The sequence below is a fragment of the Ochotona curzoniae genome, unplaced genomic scaffold (assembly GCF_017591425.1).
Source record: "Ochotona curzoniae isolate NIBS_2020 unplaced genomic scaffold, NIBS_Ocur_1.0 patch23, whole genome shotgun sequence".
NCBI classification, from domain to species: Eukaryota; Metazoa; Chordata; class Mammalia; order Lagomorpha; family Ochotonidae; genus Ochotona; species Ochotona curzoniae.
The window spans coordinates 7,150-17,009 of NW_024466784.1; the positions used below are offsets into that span (position 1 = coordinate 7,150).

Genomic DNA, 9,860 nt, shown 5'->3' on the forward strand with positions numbered 1-9,860 from the left:
GCAGGAATGGAAAGCTAGCAATACCTGGGTCCCAGTGTGCACCTGACACCCCAGGAAGTGTCATCCTTGCTGGAGGGATTCGTGAACTCTGGTGAACACTCCTCCCATGAGACAAAACCTTCCCTAATGTTTGTTTTGTATGCTTGTCACATGATGCAAATAAACACTAATACAATCTTATTTGGCTCTTTGGATTAACTGAGTGCCTTTTGTCAGCATGTATCACTCTGTGTGCTGGGGTTACAGCTTTGACCAACAGCCCTAAGTCTGTGCTTATGGGCCCTACATTCTAGAGGTTTCTCTAAAGTGAGATGGAGCCATTACAGTGAGTTACCTAACAGTCTACTTGTTTACATGAAAGGCAGTGTCAGGGAAGGCACTGTAGCACTGGGTAGGTTAACCACCCCAGATGAGAGCACCTGTGTGACTCCTGACTGCCCTGCTCGCTGCTAGCTCACCTGGGAAAGCATGGCAAGATGGCTCATGTGCTTGGGTCCCTGCAACCACAAGGAGGCCTAGATGGAGCTGTGGGCTCCTGGCTCCAGCCCAGGACACAGCAACTCTTGGAGAGTGATTCATCGAGTGAGAAATCCCTTAATTTCCGATGCCTTCCCAGGTACATCAACAGGAAGGTGGATGGAACTAGAACAAACTGGACTCCAAGAAGCCCCGGGATATGTGATGCTGGCCTTGCAAATGACATTTAACTCACAGCACCACAGCAAACGCTGCCGCTGGACTGTTTTCATGAAGCAATGATACACACAACTCACATCAGCGAGGCAGCTGACCACAGCAGAAATGACGGTCCCTGGGTGGCAAAAGAGCGACCATGTTAGGGCCCTAGTTCAGGACTGAGAGGGGGGTAGGAGAAAAGGCAATTATAAAGGAAGAGCTAAGAGGAGGTGAGGACAGGGGCAGAAGTCTGGGTGGTTTTTTTTTTTTTTAAGATTTATTTCTTTTTATTAGAAAGTCAGATATACAAAGAGGAGGAGAGACAGAGAAGAAGGGTTCACTCCCCAAGTGGTCACAAACGGCTGGAGCTGAGCCAATCCGAAGCCAAGAGTCCAGAGCTTCTTCTGGGTCTCCCATGGGATCTAGGGTCACAAGGCTTTGGGCCTTCCTAACTGCTTTCCCAGGCCACAGGAAGGGAATGAGATGGCAAGCAGAGTTGCCAGGATTAGAACAGGCTTCCATACGAGATCGAGGCACGTGGAAGACAGAACTTTAGCCTCTAGACCACCACACAGGGCCCAGAGCTCAGGATTCTAAAGCAGCAGGTGCTCAGGTCTCAACATGCTGTGTCCTGAATATTAACAGGAATGTCCACAGAGCCCAGCTGGGATCCCAGCATTCTGTATTTAATGCATCCTGTGGGGCTGCCTGAAATCTTATGTACTTCTGATATGAATCAAATTGAACAATAAAACACACACAGGCCTAGGTATAATCATAAAAATAGACAAATAAAAATGGACAATCCGGATCAGGTCTCTCAGGATCCCTCAGCCAGCTCCGGACCTATCCTCAGGGAGGAGACATCACTTAGGCCTGGGCAGCCGGGCACAGGGTCAGGGCACAGTCCCTGGTACCCGCCTGGCCCTCAGGGTCTCAGTCCCAGGGCGGGTCTGGGCCAGGGAAGCAAGTGCAGGGGAGTCCCCACCTCCTCCAGGGTCACTTCCCCTCTCACAGCCTGAGTGAGCTGCTTCTGCCCGGACACTCGTGACGCGGGGACACCTCACACTCCCATTGAGAGGGTTTCCAGAGGAGCCAATCAGAGCCGTCCGGTCCCGGTTATAAAGTCGGCTGCGAGGCTTCAGGATCAGACTCCTCTCAGCCATCCAGGATGGAGTCCATGGCGCCCCAGACCCTCCTCCTGCTGCTCGCGGGGGCCCTGGCCCTGACCGAGACCATGGAGCGTGAGTGCGGGTCGGGAGGGAGACGGGCTCTGCGGGGCAGGAGCGAGGGGAGCGCACGGAGGGACACGGGACCCCGGGGAGCCGCCTCCCCAGCAATCCCTAAGCAGAAGTTCCCACCACATTCCTCCCGCATTCCCTTCATCCAGCTCCTTCCCAGACGCCCCCTTTACTGTTTAGCAACACCAAGGACCCTTCCTTCCCTGCGGTTCCTTGCGAACTTAGACCCCCGGTATAACTCCAGGCGGGTGTCGGTCCTGATCTCAGCCCCTCTCTCCCCCAGGCTCCCACTCCCTGATATACTTCCTCACCGGCGTGTCCCGGCCCGGCCTCGGGGAGCCCCGCTTCTTCGCCGTGGGCTACGTGGACGACACGCAGCTTGTGCGCTTCGACAGCGACGCTGAGAACCCGAGGGCAGAACCACGGGCGCCGTGGATGCAGCAGGTGGAGCAGGTGTACTTGGACAGCCACACACAGCGCAGTAAAGAGCAGGCACGGATTAACATTGTGGACCTGAACACCCTGCGCGGCTACTACAACCAGAGCGAGGCCGGTGAGTGACCCGACCCTCCCCACGTGCGCCCAGGGCGCTCCGGGTCCCCGGGGCCGAGGTCCCCCACCCCGAGACTGCGCGCCCCGCGGAGACCCTCGGCGGGAGGAGCCGCGGGACACGCCCGGGTTTCGCTTTCGGTTTCAGCTGAAATCCCCGCGGGTCGGTGAGGGCGGGGCGGAGCTGCGTGGCCAGGGCTGACCGCGGGCGGGACAGGCTCTCACACCATCCAGAAAATGTACGGCTGCGAGGTTGGGGCAGATGGACACCTCCTCCTCGGGTACTGGCAGTGGGCCTACGATGGTACTGACTACATCGCCCTGAATGAGGACCTGCGCACCTGGACTGCCGCAGACTCCATGGCTCAGATCAGCAAGCACAAGTGGGAGGCTGCTGGTGATGCGGAGAGATACAGAGCCTATCTGGAGGGGGAGTGTGTAGAGTCACTGCGCAGATTCCTGGAGTTGGGGAAGGAGACATTATTGCTCAGGGCAGGTAGGGGCTACCCTTGCAACCTCCCCCAGGGCTGCCGCTGGGACTGTGGAGGAGGGGAGGAAAGTGGGACCCAGGACTATGTCCAGCTCTCGTCATGATTACAGCTTGGTTGTCCTCCTGGACTTTGGGTCCAGAGACAGAGACCCACCCTTCCCTCAGTGTGGAAGAGGGACCTGGGTTGTACAGGCATAGAAGATTCTGAAAGGAATCCTCTTGGTGCCCTGGACTCCTGCTGGGATCTGTGAGCCATGGCCCTTCCCAGGCCTGTCCTCATCTTCAAGCCAATGCACTCCAGGGCTTCTCAGTCTCCCTGCCTCCACTCAGAACAACACCAAATCCCTTTGACTCTGTTAGAGGCCAGGGGCCTCCCAGCCTGAACCATACCTGATTCTACATCTTTGCAGACAACAGATGATCCCATTGTCTTTATCCAGGCCAGGTCTGGGCTTGCACTGCTCCCCCATCCCTGTCCTCCTGTTCACTCTCAGGATGGCCACTGAGTATAGATTTGGTGACTGATGAAAAACATGAATGCCCTGAATGTTCCAAAATTTTCCTCAGACCCACCCACAGCACATGTTACTCACCACCCAGTCTCTGACCAGAAGGCCACCCTGAGGTGCTGGGCCCTGGGCTTCTACCCCAAGGACATCACACTCACCTGGCATCGCGATGGGGAAGACCTGACCCAGGACATGGAGATGGTGGAGACCAGGCCTGCAGGGGATGAAACCTTCCAGAAGTGGGCAGCTGTGCTGGTGCCTTCTGGAGAGGAGCAGAGATACACATGCCACGTGGAGCATGAGGGGCTGCCTGAGCCCCTCACCCTGAGATGGGGTAAGGAGGGCAAAGTGGACAGAGCCTTCAGCAGGGGCAGGGCTGAGACCTGGGGTCAGAGCCCCTCACCCTCCCTTCCCCTCTCAGAGCCTCCTCAGCCCACTGTGCCCATGTGGGGAGTCATCACTGGCCTGGTCCTCCTGGCAGCTGTGCTCATTGGAGCTGTGGTTGCAGCTGTGGTGATGATGATGAAGCGCTCAGGTAGGGAAGAGTGAAGGCTGGGTCTGAGTCTCCTGTCCCCTGGGTAGAAAATCCCCCTGCCACAAACCCTGGAAGCATCATGTACACACACCTACACCCCCAGCTAGCCCCCAGGTGCTCACACTGGCTTTAGTATGAAGCAAAAGTGAAAGGTGCACCATTTATACTCCACGGGGATGATACTGCTCAGAGGGACCCGAGTTTCAGTAGTCCCAGGTCAGGGGGATATCCCAGCTGAAGACACACCACAATAATCTGACCGTTTCCTGGATCTGCAGCCACCATTCTGGAATCCTCTCTGAGATGAGCCAGTACTCTGGGCTCCCTCTAAGCAGGTCCTCAGGCCCTGCCTTCTCCTTGCCTCTCACTACTTGTTTTCTCTCACAGGTGGGAAAGGAGGGAGCTACACTAAGGCTGTAGGTAAGCACTGGGGTGTGTTTTGGGGTCGGAGAGTCCCCAAGACCCTTGCCATAATCAGATGTCCATGGAGAAGTTGCCCAGCCAACTCCATAACTCCTCCCTCAGCCACACCCCCGGGGCTCTCACCAAGTTCTAATTGGTTCTTCCAGGTGTGGACAGTGCCCAGGGCTCTGACTGCTCTCTCACAGCTTGAAAGGTGAGACCTGGAGTTTCTATAGGGGGAATTGGCTGGGGCCAAGAGATACAGAGGGACTGCGGGATTCCTTGCATTTGCACATTGTCTCTTTTTTAAAAAGATTTATTTTTATTGCAAAGCCAGATACATATGGAGAGGTACGACAGCCTGGCTCTGCCGGGAGCAATCAGTCCGAAGGGAGCAGGACCCCAGGAACGGTTGGCAAGGATTCTGCAAGTGACAGACATGACAACTCAAGGCAATTGTATCTGAAGGCATTTTGCAAAAGCAAGGCATCAACTTATATGCAATAGATTATTGCAAAGGGACATTTGCTTGGTTTATTCATGTGGTTATATTTCTACAATTATTCCAGAGAAGTAAGTGGGACTGTTGAGGAAAGATTGTTCTCTAATAGCCTGGTGACAGACTGCAGTTCCTGTTTCTTGTGGACACAATTTGGCACCAGCTGCAGTTTTAATCATTAAGTGGTTAGCTCTCATTGTGCCTTGTGCCTTACATTAGTTTTAATATTAACCTGTCTATATTTCTTAGTTTTTCTTCCTGTATGGTTTTTTAAGCTATAGATCTCTACTATAATCTTCTTTTTAGAAATCCTCAAAAACAGTCCCGGGTAGATTTATTAAAGCTAGTGACTTGATAGTTTTTCTCTCACATTGCTTGTAATCCTTGTCCTGTCTCCTGTCAGAAGGCTTCATAGAACTATAAAGGAACGAGGAATCAAGATGGCGGAATAGGGTAAGGACACGTTTAAACGGACGGAGAAGCATTTAACCAGAATGAAGCAGAGAGGACATATTTCAGGAAATACGAAAGGACAGAACAACAGCAGAGGGGTACCTGGAGACTGACAGACACAGGAAAGCAGCGGGCACAGCAGTGTGGTGTTGCAGTGAATGATATTCCAGCACGGCGATCTAAACTCCACCAGCAGCCGGAACTCCACCAGCAACCAGGTGGGAAGGGACTTTGGGAGCTTGGGAGGTGAACCCAGACGGGGAACTCTCTGTCCTGCTGGTCCCTTTTATTTGACCAGGAGCAGAGACAGAGCAGCAGGTCCCAGGCAGGCAGTGCGAGAACAGAGTGGATTTCATAGCCCAGTCAGCCCCCTAGAGCTGAATTGTTCGCCATTTTGCCTAAGGAGGAAAGGGCAAGGGAAAGGACTGAGCATGCTCTGAGAGGGAGTGAGCTCATTTCTGACTCGGTGAACTGCAACAACGTGGCATTCTACGGGTTCCATCCAGGGCAGGTCTGGGTAGCCCTCGGATCTGACAGCCAGCAGATCAAGAACTGTTGTGGTAGCACGTTGGGCGCCATTTTGCGCACTGTGGCAATAGCTTTGGGACTGCAGGGACAACAGTGAACTGCACATGTGCTGAGCTCGTGAGAGCTTGCTGAGTCCCGCAGGAAAATAATACCAACTGTGGCATCGTACCGGTCAAAACAGGTCCGTGTGGCACCCAGACCTAACATCCAACAAGTTCTGACAAGATTAGCGCCACCAACAACCTAACTAGATAGGACACCTGGTGTCTCTTTAATCCTGGAACCCACTCCAACCGGAAGTGGGAGAAAGGTTGCAGAGACAACAGTGCAGCCTCAGCACGGTATCAGGAGGTGGAGAGTGGTGAGTCAAAAGCTGGGCTGTGGAGACCACGGTGAATATCTGACATAAGAACCCAGACCTGGAACTCGCTGGAGGTTGTGGCACAAGTGGCTGCAAGCAAAAAGTTGTGTACCAACTGCAATAAGTAAAATTGCATTGTAGACCTGTGGGTGATATAGCTTAGAAACCTGCCCCAAGAAGAAGACTCTGCTAACCAGAAGTACAATGACCAAGAGCAAAAGAAGAGACAAAGGCACAATGAATATTACTGAAAACTCCCCTGCAAAGGAGCAAAACCCTATGCCAACCTCAGAGTTAACTGAGGAAGACATTGAGAAAATGGGGGACACAGAATCCATAAGACTCATTTTAAAGATTCTGGTCAAAAATGAGAAGTTAATGCAAGAGTTCAAAGAATTTAAGGAAGCAGTAAAGGAAATCAAGGCTGGTATATCAGAAATTAAGAACACAGTAGAGCAAATTACAAGTACAGTGGAGAGTCTCCAAAATAGAATGAAGCAAGCAGAAGAAAAAATCTCAGAATTGGCAGATATCTCCTGTCACCAGGGGGAAGCAAACAAAAAGCTGGAACCAGAGCTGGATCAGGCCAAAAAAAGTATTCAAGAATTGAAAGACACTATTAAGAGGCCAAATATAAGCGTTATGGGAGTCCCGGAAGGTGCAGAAAGAGAAGCTGAGTTTGCAAATGTATTTAAGGAAATAATCAAGGAAAATTTCCCTAATCTGGAGAAAGAATTGGGAAACAAGATCCAGGAGGGACACAGAACTCCCAACAGGCTTGATCAAAAGCGATCTTCACCAAGACATATGATTATCAAGCTCTCTTCAATTGAACATAAGGAAAAGATCCTTAAATGTGCACGTGAAAAACATCAATTGACATATAAAGGAAAGCCAATTAAGCTCACAGGAGATCTCTCACAGGAAACTCTACAAGCAAGAAGAGAATGGAGTGACATATTCCAGATTCTAAAAGAAAAAAAATTGTCGGCCTAGGATAACATACCCTGCAAAGCTTTCTTTCATCTTTGAAAATGAAATAAAATTCTTCCATAGTAAAGAAAAGCTAAAAGAATTTGCCTCTTCCAAACCTGCTCTACAAATTATACTTCAAGATGTTCTCTTGACAGAGAAGAGGAATAGCACCTACCAAAACCAAAGGCAAACGGGAAGAACATCCCAGTAAAATGACAACAGAAGACTAAATCAATGAACAACCCATTCCTAAAATGACAGGACCAAAGTACCACCTATGTATATTTAACTCTGAATGTAAATTGCTTAAGCTCAATCAAACATCATAGATTAGTAGACTGGATTAAAAACAAAACCCATCTGTTTATTGTCTGGAGGAGACACACTCCAACAAAGATCAGCAAAAACTGTATCACATGGGTTTTGTTGTTTTCTGTTGGTTTCATCTCTTCAAAACACTTTCTTCTGATTAAATCATTCAATGACTCGTAGATCATACAGTGGCATCATTTTCTTCAAGAAGGTTCTTGATTTTCACTTCTTCAGCTACATGTTATACATTTAATAGCATGTTGTTTAACTTCTTGGTGTTGTTAATTTCTTTTTTCTCCTGGAAGTTGATTTTGTTTTGTGGCTCTTCATTTAAGGGAAGGTATAGTAGTTGTGTAATGGAGACTGTCATATCTAGTAACATGTCATTTAACTTCATGGCATTGTAAATTTCTATTTTTCTTTCTATTGTTGATTTTGTATCATGACTTTTCATTTAAGGGAATGTACAGTAGTTATGTAATGGAGACTGTCAACCAGATGTGAGGATGCAGTGTGGTCGGCATCTCTGTTTCCAGACAAAGATGGACTTACAGTGAAACTGTTTATATTATATTTTGACAATAGGATTCTGGACTCTCTGCCATTGTCCATGCCTGCAATGATGAACATATGACTGAGTATGAAGAACTATATGTTAATAATGATATAAAAGAACTGGGGGCGGGGAGGGAATTGGGGAGGGGATAGGAGAATATGGAACTGTATCGTAAAATGATAGCAATAATAATAAAATGTGAAAAATAAAAAAAAATTTAAAAAAAACCCACCAAAATCTAAAAAGAAAAAAAAAAGAACTATAAAGGAACATTGAGCCTTTGCTGCACATAAATTGTATTATTCCAGCCATAAAGATAAGAGCAAAAAGAGTACAGCCAGGAATGCCAAGACCACTAGAGATGCAGCCGAATCCAGGAGGCATCCTTCCTTGAAGCTTCTGCCTCGGCCTGGTGATTTCTCACACAGGCTCCACTGGAGGTGGCATGACCGAGAGGAAGATCTTCCGTCCGATAAATCATGCCCCAAGTGACCACAATAGCCAGAGCTGTGCCGATCCAAAACCAGGAGTCTTCTGGGTCTCCCATGTGGGTACAGGGTTACAAGGCTTTGGGCTGTCCTTGACTGCTTTACTGCTTTCCCAGGCCACAAGCAAGGAGCTGGATGGGAAGCGGGACCACCGGAGTTAGAACCAGCGCCCATATAGGATCCCAGCATGTTCAAGAAGAGGACTTCAGTGGCAAGGCCATGGAGCCTGCCCGCATTTGCACATTTTCAGGTGTGCCGGGCTGTTTCTGACCCCATGTACATTGACCTCAATTTCTTACCTTGTTTCTATAGTGTGAGACAATTGCCTTGTTTGGGACAGAGGGAAAGAACCTTGCTCAAGTCCTCATCCTTCTGTCTTCAAAAGCCCCACCCTCCCTTCCTGCAGTCATCTATGTTGCTGTGGGCACAGTGTGATGTGGGAGCCTGGTCCTCCCAGCCCAGCATGGACACCTCCGACTCTGTCTCAAGGCAGGTGCAAATCTGAACAGCAAATCATTTTTTCCAATTCCAATATGAGTGGCTCATGAGAAAATTATAAGAAAATTCCAAAAATTTCAGAGAAAATAAACAGAAGCACCAAGAACCTTCCAGAAGCCATGTGTCTGCTGTGTTGACTACAGGTGTGACAGGAGAGGCAGGGGAGACCTGCATAAGGGCAGGGCTGTGCCCAGGTGGTCCCAAGCCCATCAGTCTATGTCGTGGTCACTGCCAACCCATCTCAGCTGCCCCAGTGTCCTGGTCTGTCTGGTAAGACGTGCTTACCAACACCTTCCATCACAGGACTCAGCCATAGTTAGGCTGGCCTTGTCTCTGGGACCTGAGGTAGTGGAGGCTGGCCTAGGTAGGGCCAGTCAAAGCTCACACTTGAGTTCAACCCCGGGCTCCCATCCTCCTGTGTTCATTTTATTCCTTAGTATGATTGGTTAATTGCACCTGCACTTCCTGTGTGTGAACTCTAGTGGCCTTCACCTCTGTGTGTGCAGGAAGCAGTGTGGGAGGGAGTGTGACAGGAGGACAGAGGACACTTGTGAGAGAGTACAGGCTGCATAGACAACAGAGGAAGAGGATACCACTCTGCAGTGACCACAGGCAGCCTCTGTCTCAGGCTCCACTAATGAACTACAGGGTCTGGAAGGGGCAGGTGCAACATGCTGATCACTTAGCTCTCATTACTATGGGTCAGACCCAGTGCTGGGCAAGGTGGTCCAGAGTGGGTGTGAGGGCCAGGTCAGATGGCTTTCTCACCACCATGGCCAGTGTGCACTG

At 50.0% G+C, this 9,860-nt stretch overlaps 1 protein-coding gene across 1 annotated transcript; it reads left to right on the forward strand.

The window, feature by feature from the left end:
- Nucleotides 1-1,831: 1,831 nt before the first annotated feature.
- On the forward strand, nt 1,832-8,951 carry LOC121166792 (HLA class I histocompatibility antigen, A alpha chain-like). Its single transcript, XM_040996079.1, has 8 exons — nt 1,832-1,919; nt 2,200-2,469; nt 2,683-2,961; nt 3,523-3,798; nt 3,886-3,999; nt 4,387-4,419; nt 4,569-4,615; nt 8,886-8,951. Exons 1-7 carry the CDS (start codon nt 1,847-1,849, stop codon nt 4,610-4,612), a joined length of 1,089 nt encoding a protein of 362 aa, XP_040852013.1. The 5' UTR covers nt 1,832-1,846; the 3' UTR covers nt 4,613-4,615; nt 8,886-8,951.
- The last annotated feature ends 909 nt before the right edge of the window (nt 8,952-9,860 follow it).